This window comes from Notolepis coatsorum (assembly GCF_963971535.1).
Source record: "Notolepis coatsorum genome assembly, chromosome: 10".
Lineage (NCBI taxonomy): Eukaryota > Metazoa > Chordata > Actinopteri > Aulopiformes > Paralepididae > Notolepis > Notolepis coatsorum.
In genome coordinates, this window is record NC_140174.1 from 17,367,688 (window position 1) to 17,392,531 (window position 24,844).

The window sequence follows — 24,844 nt, forward strand, 5'->3', positions numbered from 1 at the left end:
GTCTTTAGTCAACGGCGAAAGGGTTTAAAAAAATGGACTCTTTATACTCTCACGTGCTCCAGTCCACACGCATGCGCATACACATTGCGCACTCCAACACATAGCGAGAGAGCCCCCCCCCCCCTCATCCGCAATACTTGTCCAGACCACTAATACTTGTCCAGACCACGAAGCCCCGCCTCCAACCCGTCCAGCCTGGCTCTGCGGCTCTGCAGATACCCCCTACTCGAAGGGTCTATTCCGCATATTCAACAACAATTGATATGTTGTTCCCTAACCTTAACCCTAACTCTAAGCATAACCCACTTCCACTTCGAAAGCGGGCCAAAGCATAACCACTTTGAAGCAGAGAATATGTACAAGGCGGAAGAGACCCTTTGACAAACATAGGCTACGAAAAAAAAATCACGCATCTGTCCTGTTGTCGCCGCCATTGCTGCTGTGTGTGATATCTTCTACCAGCTGTCCGAGGCTCTACCGAATCCGTTGTGCACCAGCTACTATGTGCTAGAAAAACGTTAACAGAAAAAACCCCGAATGGGCTCCGTTGTTGTTTCCTTTAGTAGCCCACGAAGAATCATACAAAGTAACTTGCGGGGCTAATCGGATAATAATCGGTTGCATCGCGGCGGGGACCCGCTCGGGGTCTGGAGGAGCTTGGTGATTTTTTTGTGTGGCCGAGAAACGTTTTTTTTTTTTTTATTATATATACTTGAGCTTGAAATATGTCGCTTCACGGTAAACGCAAGGAAATCTACAAATACGAGGCGCCATGGACAGTTTATGCCATGAACTGGAGCGTCCGGCCAGACAAGCGCTTCCGCCTGGCGCTGGGCAGCTTCGTGGAGGAGTACAACAACAAGGTGATGTATACAGTAGCGTTACACCAGGTACACGCCTCAGGACCTGCTGCCCAGGGTTACTGTATATACAGTAACGTTACACCAGGTACACGCCTCAGGACCTGCCCAGGGTTACTGTATATACAGTAGCGTTACACCAGGTACACGCCCCAGGACCTGCCCAGGGTTACTGTATATACAGTAGCGTTACACGCCTCAGGACCTGCCCAGGGTTACTGTATATACAGTAGCGTTACACCAGGTACACACCTCAGGACCTGCCCAGGGTTACTGTATATACAGTAGCGTTACACGCCTCAGGACCTGCCCAGGGTTACTGTATATACAGTAGCGTTACACCAGGTACACACCTCAGGACCTGCCCAGGGTTACTGTATATACAGTAGCGTTACACCAGGTACACGCCTCAGGACCTGCCCAGGGTTACTGTATATACAGTAGCGTTACACCAGGTACACGCCTCAGGACCTGCCCAGGGTTACTGTATATACAGTAGCATTACACCAGGTACACACCTCAGGACCTGCCCAGGGTTACTGTATATACAGTAGCGTTACACCAGGTACACGCCTCAGGACCTGCTGCCCAGGGTTACTGTGTATATACAATGAGAACGATGCACATGGTCATCTTATACCTTCATATGATCCTTCTATATGGGGGACCCTGATGTAAATAAGACGAAAGTCTTTCTCTGGTCTGCATCCCCTTAACAATTGTATGTATTGAGCTGTACTGTACTGTACCCATTCTGCAATCTGTTAATAAAGTTTTCAATCAATCAATCAAACCTGCATATAACCCATATAACTGTATGATAGCGTGTACAATAACGTTGTATACCGCTTATATATTTATTATGACCGTATATATATACATAACTATCTCCACATCTGTCTGTACATACCTGCACATAATAATTTTTACATATCTGTGTAGATACTGTATCTATATCTGTATACATATCCCTATGACTTACTACCACAGTGTCTTTATACCTGTATCACTGTACATATTAATACTACATCTCTGTACAATACATCTGATCAGCACTAGTACTAATTTATATATTTTATACCCAGTTTAATCACCTGTACATTGTATATTATTATCACACTTTACTGTTACATTGGCACTCTGGTTGGATGCCAAACTTCTTCGTTGTACTGTAATTGTAACATTTGAATATTAATATAATGAGAAAGATGTACACTGATGTAGCCTACCGTAGGGTGAACATTGATGTAGGCTACCATAGAGTAAACATTGATGTAGGCCGCTACCATAGAGTAAACATTGATGTAGGCTACCATAGAGTAAACATTGATGTAGGCTACCATAGAGTAAACATTGATGTAGGCTACCATAGAGTAAACACCAACTCAGTTTATCCACCATTGTATTTGTGAAACAAGAGTTTACCCTCTGTGTATATATCATATTTAAATATGTATGATGGAAATTCATAGTGTTGATTTAAATAATTCTAATCAAATATATATTGATAGTCCTCATATCCCTTCTAGTTACACACACAGACAGTCCTCATATCCCTTCTAGTTACACACAGACAGTCCTCATATCCCTTCTAGTTACACACACAGACAGTCCTCATATCCCTTCTAGTTACACACAGACAGTCCTCATATCCCTTGGCTTCTAGTTACACACAGGCAGTCCTCATATCCCTTCTAGTTACACATACACACAGTCCTCATATCCCTCCTAGTTACACATACACACAGTCCTCATATCCCTCCTAGTTACACATACACACAGTCCTCATATCCCTCCTAGTTACACACAGTCCTCATATCCCTCCTAGTTACACATGATACACACAGTCCTCATATCCATCCTAGTTACACACAGTCCTCATATCCCTCCTAGTTACACATACACACAGTCCTCACAGCATGCCGCTTCCCTGATCTTAGATCAGTTTGTGTTGTTTCACCTGTTGCCTCCACCGTGCAACACTGACACACACACCTGTTGAATGTGTCCACACAGGTGCAGATCGTGGGTCTGGAGGAGGAGAGCTCGGAGTTCCTGTGTCGGAACACGTTCGACCACCCGTACCCCACCACCAAGATCATGTGGATCCCAGACACCAAGGGAGTCTACCCCGACCTGCTGGCCACCAGCGGAGACTACCTGCGCATCTGGAGGGTGAGGCATGCAGCCCGGAACCCAATGAAGGAATGAACCCCGGAACCCAATGAATGAATGATCCCTGAACCTAATGAATGAATGAATGATCCCGGAACCTAATGAAGGAATGATCCCGGAACCTAATGAAGGAATGATCCCGGAACCTAATTAATGAATGATCCCTGATTCCCTGAACCTAATGAAGGAATGATCCCGGAACCCAATGAATGAATGATCCCTGAACCTAATGAATGAATGATCCCTGTCATCTAATGAATGAATGATCCCTGTCATCTAATGAATGAATGATCCCTGTCATCTAATGAATGAATGAATGATCATTGCGTTTATATAGTGCTTTTCTCTAGACTCTAGAATCAAAGCGCTCCCCACAATGTAGGGTGGAAATTGCTTCCTTCACCACCACTGGTAGCACCAACCTTGGGCTACGCAGGCTCAATGACTACCATGCACCAGGCACACATCACACTACACAATCACTGCCATACACTCGAGGTAGAGCAGCGGTCGCCTGTTAATCGGAAGGAGCGATCCCTGCTCCTCCCATCAGCGTATCGAAGTGTCTTTGAGCAAGATACTTAACCCCTAACTGCTCCTGATGAGCAGGTTGACACCTTGCATGGTTGCCTCCGCCGTCAGTGTGTGAATGTGAGGAACGAGTTGTAAATCGCTTTGGTTAAAAGCTGTTGTATAAATGCAGTCCAACTCGGTGCAACAGCTGCTCCCTTCAAACCCCTGACGGTTCCTGTCTGGGCGACAGAGGGACACCTAGAGAGGGGGGAGGCTCTGTGTGGACACCTAGAGAGAGAGGGGGGAGGTTCTGTGTGGACACCTAGAGAGGGGGGAGGTTCTGTGTGGACACCTAGAGAGGGGGGGGGGAGGCTCTGTGTGGACACCTAGAGAGGGAGGGGGGAGGCTCTGTGTGGACACCTAGAGAGAGAGGGGGGAGGCTCTGTGTGGACACCTAGAGAGGGGGGGGGGAGGCTCTGTGTGGACACCTAGAGAGGGAGGGGGGAGGCTCTGTGTGGACACCTAGAGAGAGAGGGGGGAGGCTCTGTGTGGACACCTAGAGAGAGAGGGGGAGGCTCTGTGTGGACACCTAGAGAGAGAGGGGGGAGGCTCTGTGTGGACACCTAGAGAGAGAGGGGGGAGGCTCTGTGTGGACACCTAGAGAGAGAGGGGGGAGGCTCTGTGTGGACACCTAGAGAGAGAGGGGGAGGCTCTGTGTGGACACCTAGAGAGAGAGGGGGGAGGCTCTGTGTGGACACCTAGAGAGAGAGGGGGGAGGCTCTGTGTGGACACCTAGAGAGAGAGGGGGGAGGCTCTGTGTGGACACCTAGAGAGAGAGGGGGGAGGCTCTGTGTGGACATCTAGAGAGAGAGGGGGGAGGCTCTGTGTGGACACCTAGAGAGAGAGGGGGGAGGCTCTGTGTGGACATCTAGAGAGAGAGGGGGGAGGCTCTGTGTGGACACCTAGAGAGAGAGGGGGGAGGCTCTGTGTGGACATCTAGAGAGAGAGGGGGGAGGCTCTGTGTGGACACCTAGAGAGAGGGGGGGGAGGCTCTGTGTGGACACCTAGAGAGAGAGGGGGGAGGCTCTGACACCTAGAGAGAGAGGGGGGAGGCTCTGTGTGGACACCTAGAGAGAGAGGGGAGGCTCTGTGTGGACATCTAGAGAGAGGGGGGGGGGGGAGGCTCTGTGTGGACATCTAGAGAGAGATGGGGGAGGCTCTGACACCTAGAGAGAGAGGGGGAGGCTCTGACACCTAGAGAGAGAGGGGAGGCTCTGTGTGGACATCTAGAGAGAGAGGGGGGAGGCTCTGACACCTAGAGAGAGGGGGGAGGCTCTGACACCTAGAGAGAGGGGGGGGAGGCTCTGTGTGGACATCTAGAGAGAGAGGGGGGAGGCTCTGTGTGGACATCTAGAGAGAGAGGGGGGAGGCTCTGACACCTAGAGAGAGGGGGGGGAGGCTCTGTGTGGACACCTAGAGAGAGGGGGGGGAGGCTCTGACACCTAGAGAGAGAGGGGGGAGGTTCTGCGTGGACAGTGATGTTGTCGTCTCACTGTTGATGTTGTCGTCTCACTGTTGATGTTGTCGTCTCACTGTTCTCAGGTCAGCGACACAGAGACCCGTCTGGAGTGTTTGCTCAACAACAACAAGAACTCGGACTTCTGCGCTCCGCTCACTTCCTTCGACTGGAACGAGGTGGACCCTAACCTGCTGGGTAACACACACACACACACACACACACACACACGCACAGACACGCACACACACACGCACAGACACGCACACACACAGACAGACAGACAGACAGACAGACAGACAGACAAGACAAGACAAGACAAGACAGACAGACAGACAGACAGACAGACAGACAGACAGACAGACAGACAGACACACAGACACACACACACACACAGGGCTGGGAGGTGGACCCCAACCTGCTGGGTAACACATTTAGAATCTTTATTTATGTCCACATAAAGACAATGTTTAAGGTAGGTATATAGAATATAAATATCTACTGTATATAAAGGTCTACTGGACATGAGGGTTTCCCATTAATTACCTAGACTGTGGCGGCCCGCCACAGTTGTATAATGAACCAAAAAAATTATACAAAAATGTGCCCCCGGACCCCCCTAGAGGGTCGGAGGTTCACCCCCCATAGTCTCTGAAAATCCTGTGGGAAACTATATAAAGATCTACTGAATATGAAGGTATATAGAATATAAAGATCTACTGAATATGAAGGTATATAGAATATAAAGATCTACTGAATATGAAGGTATATAGAATATAAAGATCTACTGAATATGAAGGTATATAGAATATAAAGATCCACTGTATATGAAGGTATATAGAATATAAAGATCTACTGAATATGAAGGTATATAGAATATAAAGATCCACTGTATATGAAGGTATATAGAATATAAAGATCTACTGAATATGAAGGTATATAGAATATAAAGATCCACTGTATATGAAGGTATATAGAATATAAAGATCTACTGAATATGAAGGTATATAGAATATAAAGATCTACTGAATATGAAGTTATATAGAATATAAAGATCTACTGAATATGAAGGTATATAGAATATAAAGATCCACTGAATATGAAGGTATAGAGAATATAAAGATCTACTGTATATGAAGGTATATAGAATATAAAGATCTACTGAATATGAAGGTATATAGAATATAAAGATCTACTGAATATGAAGGTATATAGAATATAAAGGTCTACTGGACATGAAGGTATATAAAATATGAAGGTATAGAGAATATAAAGATATACTGTATATAGAATATGAAGGTATATAGAATATAAATATCTACTGTATATGAAGGTATATAGAATATAAATACACTAGAAAGATCACACTGTAATTTGTAACATATTGTTACATTGCAATAAGACAATATTGTGATATCATATTTTGACCAACATGCGCAACGACCAGGAAGGAAAACGGCATAACGACTAAATGGGGATGGGAGAAAAAGATAGAAAAGGCAAAAAAAGAAAAAGGTTTGAGTAGAATGTGTAGGAACCCTGTCGTCTCTTTCTCTCCAGGTACCTCCAGCATCGACACCACCTGCACCATCTGGGGTCTGGAGACGGGACAGGTGCTGGGCCGGGTCAACCTGGTGTCTGGCCACGTCAAGACCCAGCTGATCGCCCACGACAAGGAGGTAAGAGCCGCGGCAGGACTCCCAGCAACGCTGCAGGTTTATTCACTGCTTCCCCGTCGGCGTGGTCCTCATCTGTGGCCGTCGTATCGGTTTAATAATAACTTTAACTTTAATAATAACTATATTTTATTAGGGGCGACAGTGGCTCGGGAGGTAGAGCAGTCGTCTGGCAATCCGGAGGTTCCCGGTTCTATTCCCGCTCCTCCCGGGCAGCGTGTCGGTGTCCTTGAGCAAGACACTTAACCCCTAATTGCTCCTGATGAGCAGGTTGGCACCTTGCATGGCTCCGCCGTCGGTGTGTGAATGTGTGAGTGAATGGGTAAAATGTGAGGAACAAATTGTAAAGCGCTTTGGATAAAAGCGCTATATAAAAAAGCAGCCATTTACCATTTGTATTAGCACCTTTCATACAAGAATTGCAGCTCAAAGTGCTTCACAGCAGAAAAAAAAGACGAGGCATAAAATGAGCACATAAAGTGCAGACATATAAAATCACAGTTTTTCACATTGGGATCTAGCATCCCAATAGGCCACCTTGTTTATAGTTTGATTCAGTTTTAAAATGGGCAGTAATAAAAATAGAATAGACGAGTTAAACATTTTTTTTAAAGAGATGTTAATAAAATAGAATAGACAGTAAAATGATGCAGTACTACAGTGCAATAAATAGCTAAAAAAAAAAAAAAAAACTGACCTCATTTACAATACAATAATCAGGTTGAAGCGGGCTCCCGAGTCACTTTACAGGATATGGTTCCGAGTTACTTTACAGAACAGCAGAGTAGCTCAGCTTTGAGTTTCTTTACAAAGGTCTGTTCTAAATTACTTTAAAGAACAGTAATTTAAAGTAACAGTTGTTTGAACTATTAGAGCAGCTCTGCCAAAGCACACGGTAGTATATGAACAGTGTTGATGTAATGAGTCTAGGCAGATTGTGCATAAGAGGTAGTAAGATAAAATCAGCATAGAACTGACCCATGAATTTGACAGGAAGTGTGTAAAAGTAGGCAGAATAAAGATAGTGCAGGTCAAATACAATTTGTGTCGATATCAAGTCTGCCTGATGTCTCATTTAAAAGCCAGAGCAAAGAGATACGTTTTCAGCTGTCTTTTGAAGATATTTAGCGCGTTGGCTTCCCTGATGTTTTTGGGCAGTTTCTGGGAGCCTCTAGTCTAGGTTTGACTTGCTTTTCGTTTGGGAGGACGAACGACAATGTGACGTATAGAGAAAAAAGAGGATGGAAGAAGGATGGAAGAACCTGTCTGCATCGGGCATTCAGCACATTGTGGTCTGTCTGCATCGGGCAGCACATTTGCCAAATATTAATTTCCAACATGAAAAGAAAGAATTTTACGTCTTCTAAATACGTCTTAGTGGACTTAAGACCTTAACGACTGATCGAATAATCAACTAAGAAAGGGTAGCTTACCTCCAGGCTGTAGACAATAATGCTGTGTGTGTATATATATATTAGTGCTGTCAATAGATTAAAAAAAAAAACGAATTAATCTCACAATTTTCTGTAATTAATCTAGATTAAAAATAGCATTTTTCTACTTAAGACTGAAGCTTGTAACAGATATTTACTTGAGTAAAATCATGGAATTAATGTAAAATCAACACAAAAAGTATATTTAGATTCAAAGACTATTTTAATAGCTTTCTTTGAATACAGTTTCTCTCTGTGAAATACAAATGTTCAACAAAACCATCAACATTGACCTCTTTCTTATATCCGTGGCACTAAGATTGAAGATGTTTCACTCCATAGATTAATCTAGATTAATTTATTTTAATGTTTTAATTAATTTAAATTAATCTCAAGTTAAAGCATTAACTTTGACAGCCCTAATATATATATATATTTATTTTATTTATTTATTAGGGCTGGGACTTTATCGCATTCATTTTGATTAATTAACTACAGAAAGAATTAAAAGTTAAAAGAATTGATGCATTTAATAATCGAATGATGATTTTTCCTTATTGTGTAAGAATGTTACCTTTCAAAGGAGACCAGACTCATGCATGTGTTATAAGTATAAAGTATAATAAATCGCAAATTACTTTTTTTCTTAGTCTGGTTTGTTTAAAAATTAAATTAAAAAAGAAGAGAAATTGAGATCAATCAAGATGTATATATTTTTTTCAATAGTCAACTGTTCTGGAATGTACTTGAAAGTACTGCGTTTTACTTTTACCTCGAAAGTGCTTGAGTTTACAAAAGGTCCTTTGCGCTATATATTATATATTATTCCTAAAATTGCTGCACTTTGTTAAAAAAATTTCATTGGTCTGTGTAGTAGCTTATACAGGATTTTGCTGCTTAAACGTATGTATAATGTATATTCATTGATTCACTCGTATACCAAAATTTATTTGAATTGAAAAATGTTGCTTTTCTCATCAATGACTTATTACCGTAGTGTCTTTATACCTGTATTAAAGTACATATTAATACTACAATACAATACTATGTGTAATGTATATATGGATGCCAAACTTCTTTTCATTGTACTGTACTTGTGCTGCACGATGACAATACATTTGATCTAATCTAGAAGCTTGTTTGAGCAGCTCTCTGGTCTGAATTCACCGGTTTGTCCCGTCGCAGGTCTATGACATCGCCTTCAGCCGGGCGGGGGGGGGCCGGGACATGTTCGCCTCAGTGGGGGCGGACGGCTCGGTGCGCATGTTCGACCTGCGCCACCTGGAGCACAGCACCATCATCTACGAGGATCCTCAGCACCACCCGCTGCTGCGCCTCTGCTGGAACAAGCAGGACCCCAACTACCTGGCCACCATGGCTATGGACGGCATGGAGGTCAGCGCCTGCTTCTCCTTCTGTATCACACACTTTTACTCTCGCTTATTCACACCTTTACTCTCTTATTCACACTTTTACTCTCTTATTCACACTTTTACTCTCTTATTCACACCTTTACTCTCTTATTCACACTTTTACTCTCGCTTATTCACACCTTTACTCTCGCTTATTCACACCTTTACTCTTATTCACACCTTTACTCTCGCTTATTCACACCTTTACTCTTATTCACACTTTTACTCTAGTTTATTCACACTTTTACTCTCGCTTATTCACACTTTTACTCTTGTTTATTCACACTTTTACTCTTGTTTATTCACACTTTTACTCTTGTTTATTCATACTTTTACTCTCGCTTATTCACACTTTTACTCTTGTTTATTCACACTTTTACTCTTGTTTATTCACACTTTTACTCTTGTTTATTCACACTTTTACTCTAGCTTATTCACACTTTTACTCTTGTTTATTCACACTTTTACTCTTGTTTATTCACACTTTTACTCTAGCTTATTCACACTTTTACTCTTGTGTCCATAGCGGATGTTTTTTTCAAGGCGGACCGCTTTGAAAAAAAGAAAAAAAAAGCTCAGAGCGTTTTCCTGGGTCCTCGCGACTGCCGCGGCTCCGCCCCTTCCTTGATGTTGATTACCTTGATGAGCACGCTCCTTTCCAAAAGTTGAACTACCGTACTTTTCGCACTATAAGCCGCACCTGACTATAAGCCGCAGAAGCTAAATTGAATGATGTGTACATATATAAGCTGCACTGGACTATAAGCCGCAGGTGTTTTAATGTTTAATTACCATATGTAATTAGCATTGGGACACAATACTGTCGGACAAATAACAAGAATTAACTAATTTACAAGTTGTATTAAGTTTAGCAAATAAGGGAACAGATAAATAACATTTCAATGCAGTCAAAAAAGCAATATTTAGATTTTTACATTTTCGGGTTTGGTCACGTCGAGTCGCATATAAGCCGCACCGTTATATAAGCCGCAGGGTCGAAAAAATGGGGGGAAAAGCTGCGGCTTATAGTCCGAAAAGTACGGTAGTTTCAACTTTATGCGCTGGGAGCGCTCCGCCCAAAAACGCTGCCGCCGACTCGTCGAGAGCTCATAAACGCGAGGCGCGGCGCTGGGAAGAGGAGCGTGCCTGTAGCATAGAAATGAATGACAGGAAGGAGCTGCCAACTCATAAAACGTCCGCTATGGACACAAGCCCTTACTCTTGCTTATTCACACCTTTACTCTTATTCACACTTTTACTCTTGATTATTCACACTTTTACTCTTGTTTATTCACACTTTCTCGCTTATTCACTTTTACTCTTGTTTATTCACACTTTTACTCTTGATTATTCACACTTTTACTCTCGCTTATTCACTTTTACTCTTGTTTATTCACTTTTACTTTTATTTATGCACACTTTTACTCTTGTTTATTCACTTTTACTTTTATTTATTCACACTTTTACTCTTGTTTATTCACACCTTTACTCTTGTTTATTCACACCTATAAATGATGCATAAATGCAATATAAATGATATATAAATGCAATATAAATGATATATAAATGCTATATAAAATATATATAAATGCTATATAAATGATATATAAATGCAATATAAATGCTATATAAAATATATATAAATGCAATATAAATGCTATATAAAATATATATAAATGCAATATGAATGACTCCCTGAGCGTCCTCCCTCCCCGTGTCCCAGGTGGTGATCCTGGATGTGCGGGTGCCCTGCACGCCCGTGGCCAGACTCAACAACCACAGGGCCTGTGTGAACGGCATCGCCTGGGCGCCACACTCATCCTGTCACATCTGCACAGCGGGTAATGATGATGCCGCATGTTCGAGTCCTGTGATATTTAAATCCTCAGTTATAACATATTCTCCTTCTTCAGTAACTAATTAACACAACACCTTGTCTTATAGGGACAGTTACCTTATCATTTCATTAAGCTGTAATTAACACAACACCTTGTCTTATATGGACTGTTACCTTATCATTTCATTGAGCTGTAATCAACACAACACCTTGTCTTATAGGGACAGTTACCTTATCATTTCATTAAGCTGTAATTAACACAACACCTTGTCTTATATGGACTGTTACCTTATCATTTCATTGAGCTGTAATCAACACAACACCTTGTCTTATAGGGACAGTTACCTTATCATTTCATTAAGCTGTAATTAACACAACACCTTGTCTTATATGGACTGTTACCTTATCATTTAATTGAGCTGTAATCAACACAACACCTTGTCTTATAGGGACAGTTACCTTATCATTTCATTAAGCTGTAATTAACACAACACCTTGTCTTATAGGGACAGTTACCTTATCATTTCATTAAGCTGTAATCAACACAACACCTTGTCTTATAGGGACAGTTACCTTATCATTTCATTAAGCTGTAATCAACACAACACCTTGTCTTATAGGGACTGTTACCTTATCATTTCATTGAGCTGTAATCAACACAACACCTTATCATTTCATTGAGCTGTAATCAACACAACACCTTGACTTATAGGGACTGTTACCTTATCAAAAAGTCTTCTTGGACAAGTCAAGAAGAAACATCACATAAGATCAAAAACAAAAACCATAAAATCTAAATATGCGACACTCCCAGACTTTCCCCAATGACAATAAGGAACGACTCACTAAAAACCTAGCAATAGGGGGAAAAATAAGCACCTACTGTCTCATTGAGTTATTGCTGTCTGTACAAACCTGCATATAATTATTTTTTACATATCTGTAGATACTATATCTATACATATCCCTTACCTACTCTTAGTAGTTACGCTGCTGGCCAGTATGACTTACTACCATAGTGTCTGTATCACTGTACATATTAATACTACAACTCTGTACATACATCTGATTAGCACTATTACTCAGTATAACTAATTTATATATTGTATACCCAGTTTAATCACCTGTACATTGTATATAATCTAATCTAATAAAAGCCTATAAATGAGTGAGTTGGCACTAATGGAGAGATAAATGATATTACAGAGATTTGAGACCAAACCTCTTCCTGCTTCTAAACACATTTGCCACTAATTAATCTTCGTCTATATTACTACGTAGTACCTACTATATTAACATGTCTCTACTACTATGCACTCAACACTGTTTGATGAACATTGTTACTCAGCTGTAAGAGTTGTTCCCTTCCTGCTGACTTGTACAGAACCTGTAAGTCGCTTTGGATAAAAGCATTCAGCTAAATTACTAAAATGTAGGGATGTTCGATATTGGCATTTCTTTTTACCGATATCCGATATACCGATATTGTCCAACTCTTAATTTCCGATACCTACTGATATCAACCGATACCGATATATGCCGGGTTTCCCCCCCAAAAAAACTGAATAATGTCAGGTAATTAACATTACTTATTACATGGCGTTTTCACATTCGCCGAAATGCTTGCTTGTGATTGGTCAACAGCCCCCCGACAGCGGTCATTATTTTTCAATAATGACCGCTGTTTTTTCAATAATGACCGCAGTGCGCAGCTGTTGGCAATCAAGCCCACATCAGTGCAGCAAATCAGACACCTGCCGCGCTGCACTGACAGCGGAGTGTCAGCGGAGCCAGAACAGAGCTGGCTGCCTGCGATAATAATAATCACTTTATTTGGGCTGACAGAGCCACAGAACAACTGCGATTTGTCAAATGAATTAGGTATATTGTTAGTAAGTTAGCCATGTAATAAGCGGGATAATGTATAGCGCTGCACTGACAGCGGAGTGTCAGCGGAGCCAGAACAGAGCTGGCTGCCCGCGATAATAATAATCACTTTATTTGGGCTGACAGAGCCACAGAACAACTGCGATTTGTCAAATGAATTAGGTATATTGTTAGTAAGTTAGCCATGTAATAAGCGGGATATAGCCTACTTGGTCATTGTCGCAAAATAATTGACCTTCACTACGTTTAAAACACCTCGGCGCGGCGCCTCTGTATTTTAAACTCCGTGTCGGTCAATTATTTTGCGACAATGACCTCGTAGCCATACATTATCCCTTACATATTTCTTGTCGTGGAATTAACACATTATGCATACTTTTGACAATAAATTTAATAAGAATTTGTTCTTACTTGCTTGCCTGGGTAAATAAAGGTTAAATAAATGTAAAAAAATTAATATATATTTTTTTGAAAACCGATACCGATAATACATTTTAATGCTAATATCGGCCGATAATATCGGACATCCCTAAAATGTATATAGAGCTAAAGCACTACAGCTTCCTATATAATTGATTTCACTAATGCACCCCCCCCGGCCAGCTGACGACCACCAGGCGCTGATCTGGGACATCCAGCAGATGCCGCGGGCCATCGAGGACCCCATCCTGGCCTACACCGCGGAGGGGGAGATCAACAACGTGCAGTGGGCCTCCACGCAGCCCGACTGGATCGCTATCTGCTACAACAACTGCCTGGAGATCCTGCGGGTCTGACTGGGGGGCGGGTCTTAACACTCAACCAGACCCCAGGGAAAAGAGAGAGAGGGAGCGAGGTAGGTCGTAGTACAACTCGGAGGGGGGGGGGGGGGGGAAGCCTTTTCCGGAGTTGATTTATTTTTTTCTAGTTGACGTCTCGTCAACACAGGGAACTCTTTGTTACGAGAGACGGAGCGGTTTCTGCATGAAGGTATCGGTAGTGTACGTGTACTTCTGTGCTTTTTCAACCCAGCGAGGATCGGGGGGGGGGGGGGGGGGGGGGGGGGCAGGGAGCCGGTAAACAACCTTGTTTACGTCCACACCGGGGGGGTTGCTCCAGACACTCTCCACCGCGCCCGCGGCTCCGGAGAACCCGTCACTCTGGACGAAGCGGAGTGGAACCGAGCACCCGAGGAAAACGGAAGTGTTTTTAAAAAGTAGCCTAAAGAATTTTTTTCATGTAACCTAACGATGTTCATTGATAATACTGAGCTTTCAGCATGTGGTTTGATAAATAGGTTAGCTAGTTCGATGTTTGTTTTCTGATTTTATATACTGTATAGTGTTCTTAGTGCATTGTTTAACCCATAACCATCCCTACTCTCAACATACTTTTTCTTTTTTCTTTTCCTTAAAGCTGCCTATTTTAGAAATGTTTAAACCAAACTGAATTGAAGTATCATATATTCGTCAACTGTGTGTTTATTAGGGATGTACCGACACTGGTGGCAGAATCTGAGAATTTCCCCCCAAATACTAAAATCCGATGCTAAGAGTCGAGTCAGAAATCAAAAGCAAACTGACTTTGTTTACTAGTTGGATCTCTCTAATGGAGATCATTTGATTATATCTCAATCATTATTTTCCAATGACCCTAAACCCTATTTCTAAGAAAGTGATTGGATCTGGTCTCCATGGTGTCGGTGCATTCCTTTATCAAGAAATATTTAAATGTATGTCACTTCAGTCAATTGTGATTAAGACAAAGACATTTCTATTGGACACACAATGAATATTTGTGTAACAGTTTACTGTAGCCTATGCACTCTGTACAACAATACAGATTCCTGTTGAATTTCAGCAACATGGATTTTATTATTTGCAACAATTGTAATTGTATACAGAATAAACAATTCCTTGTACTATACACCATTATGCAGAGGTTTCATGTCGAGAAAATATTATTTTACACTTTTAATGATTGTACAGTTGGATGACAGTCGTATCAAAGCTACGCTAGGAGTCTGTGGCTCAGAGTGGTGAAGGTTTTAGGCTCCGATTAGAAGAGCAATCTGCCAGAAAGCAATGCAATATGACTAAAGTAGTAGGCTATATCACTCCATAGATGAACATCATTCATAACATCTGTATGCAGATCATAACAACATCTGTATGCAGAGTGCGATTTGTGAAAAATACCAGTGTTAATGTAGGCCATACGAAATTATCCAGTTAAATCCATATAAAACACCCCAAAATACCACAGAAATTTGTTTAGTTTGTTTTGTTTCCATTTTTCAAAATCAAGGGATTTGCAAAGAGATTAAATTAACGTATTTCTCAAAATATAACATTGTTTGCTGCTCATTTTCATCTGGTGGGGTTGTGACCCAAGGGTATTAAAGTCTTGCATTTAATTTGCACAGGTATTACATTTGGGGGGGCAGGCTGTCGGGAGATGAAATAATATGAAATATAAAATGTTTTTGCATCCAAGTCATTTCTTTGCGGGGCTGCCGGGAGCTTGGTGCGTCTATTTGCGGTATTACATTTAGCTTTCAGTTGTATTAAAAAGTCTTACATTTAAGTTAAACCTGCAGATACCCTGTGTATAGAGCATATGTATTTATATATTAAATATAAGCATTTAGATTAATTAATTTATTAAAAACACAGTTGGCTAAGTAGATCAAACAGGTCACATGGCTGAGCAGCAGAAACACTGCAGAACAGAAACACTAGAACAGAAACACTGTAAAACAGAAACACTGTAAAACAGAAACACTAGAACAGAAACACAGAAGAACAGAAACGCTTTAGAACAAACACTGTAGAACAGAAACACTGAAGAACAGAAACGCTTTAGAACAAACACTGTAGAACAGACACTGTAGAACAGAAACACTAGAACAGAAACACTGTAGAACAGAAACACTGTAGAAGAGAAACGCCGTAGAAGAGAAACGCTGTAGAACAGAAACACTAGAACAGAAACACTGCAGAACAGAAACACTGCAGAACAGAAACGCTGTAGAAGAGAAACACTGTAGAACAGAAACACTGCAGAACAGAAACACTGGAACAGAAACACTAGAACAGAAACACTGAAGAACAAACACTAGAACAGAAACACTAGAACAGAAACACTGGAGAACAGAAACACTAGAACAGAAACACTAGAACAGAAACACTGCCGAAAAGAAACACTGTAGAACAGAAACACTGTAGAACAGAAACACTAGAACAGAAACACTGTAGAACAGAAACACTGAAGAACAGAAACACTGAAGAACAGAAACACTAGAACAGAAACACTGTAGAACAGAAACACTGTAGAACAGAAACACTAGAACAGAAACACTAGAACAGAAACACTGAAGAACAGAAACACTAGAACAGAAACACTGAAGAACAGAAACACTAGAACAGAAACACTAGAACAGAAACACTGTAGAAGAGAAACGCCGTAGAAGAGAAACGCTGTAGAACAGAAACGCTGTAGAACAGAAACACTGCAGAACAGAAACACTGCAGAACAGAAACGCTGTAGAAGAGAAACACTGTAGAACAGAAACACTGCAGAACAGAAACACTGGAACAGAAACACTAGAACAGAAACACTGCAGAACAGAAACACTAGAACAGAAACACTGGAGAACAGAAACAATAGAACAGAAACACTGCAGAACAAACACTAGAACAGAAACACCGTAGAACAGAAACACCGTAGAACAGAAACACTGTAGAACAGAAACACTGTAGAACAGAAACACTGTAGAACAGAAACACTAGAACAGAAACACTGTAGAACAGAAACACTGAAGAACAGAAACACTAGAACAGAAACACTGTAGAACAGAAACACTGTAGAACAGAAACACTGAAGAACAGAAACACTAGAACAGAAACACTAGAACAGAAACACTGAAGAACAGAAACACTGTAGAACAGAAACACTAGAACAGAAACACTGTAGAACAGAAACACTGCAGAACAGAAACACTAGAACAGAAACACTGAAGAACAAGAACAGAAACACTGTAGAACAGAAACACTAGAACAGAAACACTGTAGAACAGAAACACCGCAGAACAGAAACACAGCAGAACAGAACACTGATGGACATGATGTCTTCATAGTTGTCACTGGGTGCTCAGACAGTCTTCAGCACCATGGAGAGCGCTGTGCCATACAGGCCTTTTGAGGAGTTAATATTTCTTGCTAGAACGGCCCACGCTGCTCTGAGCTTCTGACGAAGAGGACATTTATAAAACTCTTGGCAACATGTCCGAGAGAAATAAATTAGACTTGGATCTCTCTGCATCCATACTGGAGCTCCCAGCCAGCAGCTCGTTGTCCCAGCGTTCATTCATCATTACATCCAAGAATGAATAGTTTATTATAGATGACCAGAAGGAGGGATAAATCACATCCCTACTGGGGATAAACATGAACGACCAGAGGAAGGGAACTCCCTCCAACACCCTGTCTATATGTGAGATAACAACAAGTAGTTATATAGTATGTATTGGGATTGACACACACTTTCTCTCTTTACCAGACTTTTCAGTGTAATTCACATTTTTCCAAGGGCCTTAAAATGTAATATTTTAGGCCCTGTCCACAAGTACCGTACTTTTCGGACTATAAGCCGCACCTTTTTTCCCCATTTTTGACCCTGCGGCTTATATAACGGTGCGGCTTATATGTGACTCGACGTGACCAAACCCGAAAATGTAAAAATCTAAATATTGCTTTTTTGACTGCATTGAAATGTTATTTATCTGTTCCCTTACTTGCTAAACTTAATACAACTTGTAAATGAGTTAATTCTTGTTATTTGTCTGACAGTATTGTGTCCCAATGCTAATTACATATAGTAATTAAACATTAAAACACCTGCGGCTTATAGTCCAGTGCGGCTTATATATGTACACATCATTCAATTTAGCTGCTGCGGCTTATATTCAGGTGCGGCTTATAGTGCGAAAAGTACGGTATATAGGGATATTTAGCAAAACTGATATTTCCAGGCTCAGTTTTAAAAAAATATCCTCGTCCACACGGCAGGGTGTTTAAAAATACCTCCGTCCAGACGCAAACGCAGAAATGCATATAAATTGCATGCCGGGCCAGTAGGTGGCGATAAGCAATATCTCAAATACCATAGAACAACAGTCTGAGGATGCGTAGCGAGCTGATTTTCATTGGCGGCAGCAACTGAAAAGTAAAATAATGTAGTGACAGAAAATCCGAATAAGAGACAACGGACCCAGTACTTTGTTGGCGGCGTGAAAATATGCCGACAAACATTAAATATCTTTGGAACCGTTTGTGTTCACTTGTATCTGAATCGGGAGATTATGTTATCTGTAAAAATGTAAAGTGTATATCTCCTTCGCATTAAGGCTGGCTGGCAGTGCACACACAACATCAGCGATCCTACAAAGACGATGCATGCGTGTGTGTTCCGGTGTGTGTGTGTGCTAACCGCTAAACATTGAGGATAATTGCATGCCGGACCGCGTGTAGTCTTTTACCAACAAACTTGCATTTTTCCGCGATCTGATTGGCCACTGACGTTTCTGGTCATGTGACATCTGTGCCAATCGTGTGACACCTGTTTCTATCACTGGTTAAGCTTAGGCACTCTTCGAAGTTGGTTAAGGTTAGAGTTTGTCTTAGAGCAGGGCGATAGAACACCAGCCCTGATTCCAAACTCTAACCTTAACCAACTTCGAAAGAGTCGCCCTAAGTTTAACCAGTGATAGAACTAGGCGTTAGGGGGCGGCTACGTGGCGTAGTGGGCAAGGCGCTCGCCACAAAATGCTGGAGACGCTGGGCTCGTCAGTTCGAGCTCAGCGCTCCACATTTGCTTTCAGTTTAGCTGGTCGTCCGTACTAATACACATTGGCCGTATTAGGGGGTGGGAAACTGATGGGTGGGGATCGGGCGTTGTGGACAGCGACTCCCACAGGTCGGTTGGTGCGCCTGCGCAGTAGAATCAGGAAGTGTCGGGGGCAGCGTGAGCCTCCCACGCGTTACTCCTCGCCACTGAGAGATCGAGCTGCGCAGGTGAAAAGATGCGACTGCTGTTACCTCAAGTACCGGAGGGGACTTGTGCTATGTATGACTTAGTCCACATTGCAGCCGGCTTATGGGAGGCAAGAAACAGCGTCCGTGACAGGGGAGGGTTGAATTGGATGATACGAAATTGGGATGGGAGAAAATATAGAAAATGGGAGAAAAAGTGGATAAAAAAAAAAAGAACTAGGCGTTAGGTAGTTTGCAGGCTGTTAGAGGCGGAAATAGGCGCAGAAACGGGCGTCACGCGATTGGCGCAGATGTCACATGACCAGAAACGTCAGTGGCCAATCAGATCGCGGAAAAATGCAAGTTTGTTGGTAAAAAACTAGACGCTGCCGGACCTCTGAACAGGTCCTGCATTATTATTATTATTATTAAACGCTTGTGGAATTCCCCATCCATGGATACAAATTGGCTGACAGGCTATTTATGTTCTATATAGGCTATCTTGTTGCCAAATAATAATAATAGCCTCATTAAAATACTCAGTTAGTACTCTCAGTGTTGACACTCAGTGTCTTTAGTACAGTTGGTTGTTTTCAGCGTTTTATGTGCGTATCTGTCAAACAAAAATGTCCAGTAGGCGTAAGTAGATTTAAAAATTTTGTTTATTTATTATAAAACAGAGTTTACATTTTTTTGTTGTTGTTAAATACATGCTTTTGATTTTTTGAAGTGGCGAGTGAATTTTTTTCCTGCTTATTTCTCGCCAGATATCATATGATAAGCAAATTAATCTGTCCATTCTGAATTAAACCCTCTACTTTTTTTTATCCATGGTTAACTTAATGGGGGGTCAGAAACTCAAGATTAGCCACCTGCAGATGGCAGGGAGAGGCGTGTGACGTATTTTAGTTGATGAAATATTAAACACTGGGGCGGCTAAGTGGCGCAGTGGGCAAGGCACTCGCCACTAACGCAGGATATGCTGGGTTCGAGCCCAGCTCTCTGCGTTGCTTCCGGCTTGGCTGGTCGTTCATACTAATACAATTGGCAGTATTAGGGGGTGGGAAAGCCGGTGGGTGGGGATTGGACGTTGTGGACAGCGACTCCTACAGGTCGGTTGGTGCGCCTGTACAGCAGAATCAGGAAGTATCGGGGGCAGCGTGAGCCTCCCACGCGTTACTCCTCGCCACAGAGATCGCGCTGTGCAGGTGTAAAGATGCGACGGCTGCCTCGTGTACCGGAGGGGGCACGTGATGCAAGGCTTCGTCCACATTGCAGCTGACCAGTGGGAGGCATGGTCTAGCAATGTTCGAGACAGGGGAGGGAAGAATTGGATAATACGAAATTGGGATGGGAGAAAAATAGAAAAATGGGGAGAAAAAGTAGATAAAAAAAAAAAATGAAATATTAAACACTTTAATTTAATAGAAAATAGGCATTATTTATTTCCATATTACTATTATTTTCAAACCTACAGGAAGCCACTGCAGAATGGCTGAAGAGCCGCATGCAGCTCCAGACCGCGGGTTGCCGACCCCTGCTCGAGACGATACGTTTAATGTGGCTACACGGATCCACTGACACGGATATTTCCAAAAATCTTCACTTTAAAATCTCCGTTTTCTTTTCCGAAAATGCCGTTTACATGTGGCTGAAATGCCCAAACGGAGAGGGAAATGTGAATTTTGCTAAATATCCGTACTCGTGTGGATGGGGCCTTAGACTCTCAACGTACTCGTGTGGACAGGGCCTTAGACTCTAAACGTACTTGTGTGGACAGGGCCTTAGACTAAACGTACTCGTGTGGACAGGGCCTTAGACTCTAAACGTACTCGTGTGGACAGGGCCTTAGACTCTAAACGTACTCGTGTGGACAGGGCCTTAGACTCTAAACGTACTCGTGTGGACAGGGCCTTAGACTCTAAACGTACTCGTGTGGACAGGGCCTTAGACTCTAAACGTACTCGTGTGGACAGGGCCTTAGACTCTCAATGTTCCAGACACGGCGATGCTGCTTTAGATGAGCCTCAAACAGATCATTCTAGAAACCCTTAACTTGCTCCTTGTGTTTTATTAGTGTTGGATAATGAGCTACAGTCCCATAGCTGCTTCCTGCAGTCTGGAATAGAGGGGATGGAGGTGCCTGAGGTGATGGACAGCATGGGGTCAGAGGGCGTCAGGTGATGGACAGCATGGGGTCAGAGGGAGTCAGGTGATGGACAGCATGGGGTCAGAGGGTGTCAAGTGATGGACAGCATGGGGTCAGAGGGCAGCATGGCGTCAGAGGGCCTCAGGTGATGGACAGCATGGGGTCAGAGGGCAGCATGGGGTCAGACAGGTGTTTGATCTCCATCAGTCCTGAGGAGACGTCCAGGTTCCCAGGGAGTGAAGGGGAGCGGAGGCTGGCAGACAGAGTGTCCATGACGGAGGAGGCAGCCGGCTGGAGGAGCTGGAGGGCCGGGCGTGTCGCGGGGTCAGAGGTCACCTGGACGCCGCTGCACGTCTCTGTGGACCGCTGGTCAGGAGGGTTGGAGCTCTGGTGGGTCAACGAGGTCAAGGTTCAACAACACGCAGGCTCATAAATGATCGGTTTCTGATGACATTTATGTACGTGAATGTGAATTCACATTCACACGGTCAAAAATTATTCCATATCGGGGCTTTAATATTAGTAACTATTTGATTTAATTTCAAACCTTTATTTAAACTCTAAAAGGCAACTGAGGTTTCCCTCATTTACAGTCACGTCGGGTGTACATACAGAGTTAAGCAACAACAAAAAGGCATCTAAAATCATAATAAGACGAGTAAGGATAACAAATCAATTAAAACACGTACAACTTGATTGACAAAGGTTGGAGATCAAGGTGTTAAACTCTGCAACAGGGGAGAATCTCAAGCTGTAAGGACTGTTGGAGTTCATTCTATGAGCTAGAGGGGCATCATAGAAAAATGCAGACCTTGTTCAGAGCAAACTAGAGGGACCTTAAGGACCAGCCAGTCACTAGCTGGCTGGTTCCATAGGTTCCAGCATTCCAATAATGATGTAGTATAAGGAGGTAGCTTACCAATAATGATGTAGTTTAATGAGGTAGCTTACCAATAATGATGTAGTATAAGGAGGTAGCTTACCAATAATGATGTAGTATAAGGAGGTAGCTTACCAATAATGATGTAGTATAAGGAGGTAGCTTCTACCAATAATGATGTAGTATAAGGAGGTAGCTTACCAATAATGATGTAGTATAAGGAGGTAGCTTACCAATAATGATGTAGTATAAGGAGGTAGCTTACCAATAATGATGTAGTATAAGGAGGTAGCTTACCAATAATGATGTAGTATAAGGAGGTAGCTTCTACCAATAATGATGTAGTATAAGGAGGTAGCTTACCAATAATGATGTAGTATAAGGAGGTAGCTTACCAATAATGATGTAGTATAAGGAGGTAGCTTACCAATAATGATGTAGTATAAGGAGGTAGCTTACCAATAATAATGTAGTATAATGAGGTAGCTTACCAATAATGATGTAGTATAAGGAGGCAGCTTACCAATAATGATGTAGTATAAGGAGGTAGCTTATTAATAATGATGTAGTATAAGGAGGTAGCTTACCAATAATGATATAGTATAAGGAAGTAGCTTACCAATAATGATGTAGTATAAGGAGGTAGCTTACCAATAATGATGTAGTATAAGGAGGTAGCTTACCAATAATGATGTAGTATAAGGAGGTAGCTTACCTATAAGGAGGTAGCTTACCAATAAGGATGTAGTATAAGGAGGTAGCTTACCAATAAGGATGTAGTATAAGGAGGTAGCTTACCAATAAGGATGTAGTATAAGGAGGTAGCTTACCAATAAGGATGTAGTATAAGGAGGTAGCTTACCAATAATGATGTAGTATAAGGAGGTAGCTTACCAATAATGATGTAGTTTAAGGAGGTAGCTTATCAATAATGATGTAGTATAAGGAGGTAGCTTACCAATAATGATGTAGTATAAGGAGGTAGCTTACCAATAATGATGTAGTTTAAGGAGGTAGCTTATCAATAATGATGTAGTATAAGGAGGTAGCTTACCAATAATGATGTAGTATAAGGAGGTAGCTTCTACCAATAATGATGTAGTATAAGGAGGTAGCTTATCAATAATGCTGTAGCATAAGGAGGTAGCTTACCAATAAGGATGTAGTATAAGGAGGTAGCTTATCAATAATGATGTAGTATAAGGAGGTAGCTTACCAATAATGATGTAGTATAAGGAGGTAGCTTACCAATAATGATGTAGTATAAGGAGGTAGCTTACCAATAATGAGTAAGGGATAATGTATAGCTACGAGGTCATTGTCGCAAAATAATTGACCGACACAGAGTTTAAAATACCGAGGCGCAGCGCCGAGGTGTTTTAAACGTCAGTGAAGGTCAATAATTTTGCGACAATGATTGAGTATAGCTATACATTATCCCGCTTATTACATGGCTAACTTACTACAATATACCTAATTCATCGACAAGACTAGATCAAATGAAGACGCAGTTGTTCTGTGGCTCTGTCAGCCCAAATAAAGTGATTATTATTATCGGCAGCCGGCAGGTCTGTGGTCTGATTGCATGACTGAGTGCAGCTGTGCATATGCTGAGCAGCACTGATACAGTGTTGTAGTGGGCTTGATTGTGAACAGCTGCGCACAGCGGTCATTATTGTCCCACAGCGGTCATTGTGTGATAACGGACCTCTGACGCGGGCTATTGACCAATCACAAGCAAGCATTTCGGCGAATGTGAAAACGCCATGTAATAATGTAGTATAAGGAGGTAGCTTATCAATAATGCTGTAGCATAAAAATGAACAAATACCAAATACAGTTTGGAGTTTGGGGACGCCACTCCGTACCTGCAGGGCTCCGTCGGCAGAGAGCGTGCTGGACGACACGGTGCTGCAGGCCGGAGGGACCGGAGCCGCCTGCCTTTGGAGCAGCTGCAGCACCACGTGGATGTCAGCCGTCATCCGAGTCTCCAGTCTGGGGAGGAAGGAGAGGAGAACTGGAGACGCGGTCCTCGCCAAGGGTTTCTTATCCACCTTTTCCTCTGTGAAACACTTTTACTCTTTTAATATGTTTTTTCTACTCTTTTACTAGTTCTAGTGTTCTTTTTAATCCTTACTAGTTTTAATCTTGCTTATTTTACATTCTCTTTTTTTACTCTCTTGCTAGCTTTTATGTTCTTTTACAATGTAGTACTTTGAGATTTGCTCCGCAACTATAAAGTGCCCTACAAATCTAATATATTATTATTATTATTATTATTATTATTATTATTATTATTATTATTATTATTATTATTATTATTATTATTATTATTATTATTATTATTATTATTATTATTATTATTATTATTATTATTGTTTATGCACACTTTTACTCTTGTTTATACACACTTTTACTCTTGTTTATGCACACTTTTACTCTTGTTTATTCACACTTTTACTCGCATTTATTCACACTTTTACTCTCATTTATTC

The 24,844-nt window shown here is 41.9% G+C and overlaps 2 protein-coding genes across 2 annotated transcripts in view; one reads left to right on the top strand and one right to left on the bottom strand.

Annotated features, from left to right (window-relative positions):
* The first annotated feature begins 433 nt into the window (after positions 1 to 433).
* On the top strand, positions 434 to 14,143 carry LOC311235278 (DDB1- and CUL4-associated factor 7-like). The gene is made up of 7 exons (XM_084322696.1): positions 434 to 863; positions 2,877 to 3,035; positions 5,151 to 5,262; positions 6,625 to 6,743; positions 9,359 to 9,568; positions 11,309 to 11,426; positions 13,913 to 14,143. Exons 1-7 carry the CDS (start codon positions 726 to 728, stop codon positions 14,083 to 14,085), a joined length of 1,029 nt encoding a protein of 342 aa, XP_084178822.1. The 5' UTR covers positions 434 to 725; the 3' UTR covers positions 14,086 to 14,143.
* A 7,467-nt stretch (positions 14,144 to 21,610) lies between these two features.
* Positions 21,611 to 24,844, bottom strand: part of LOC311235473 (voltage-gated inwardly rectifying potassium channel KCNH6-like) — a gene marked incomplete at both ends in the record, with an annotated part of 44,519 nt that continues 41,285 nt past the window's right edge. The window contains 2 exons of the mRNA XM_084322936.1: positions 21,611 to 21,856; positions 24,218 to 24,344. Of these exons, the coding sequence (XP_084179062.1) occupies positions 21,611 to 21,856; positions 24,218 to 24,344 (373 nt within the window). The remainder of the gene's footprint in view (positions 21,857 to 24,217; positions 24,345 to 24,844) is intronic.

What these genes read in the sequence shown, in the direction of transcription:
- LOC311235278 (XM_084322696.1), top strand. Translation starts at nt 726, where the DNA reads ATGTCGCTTCACGGTAAACGCAAGGAAATCTACAAATACGAGGCGCCA. An exon ending in ACTACCTGCGCATCTGGAGG is followed by an intron (nt 3,036 to 5,150) that starts GTGAGGCATGCA and finishes CACTGTTCTCAG; the next exon opens with GTCAGCGACACAGAGACCCG. An exon ending in GGTGGACCCTAACCTGCTGG is followed by an intron (nt 5,263 to 6,624) that starts GTAACACACACA and finishes CTTTCTCTCCAG; the next exon opens with GTACCTCCAGCATCGACACC.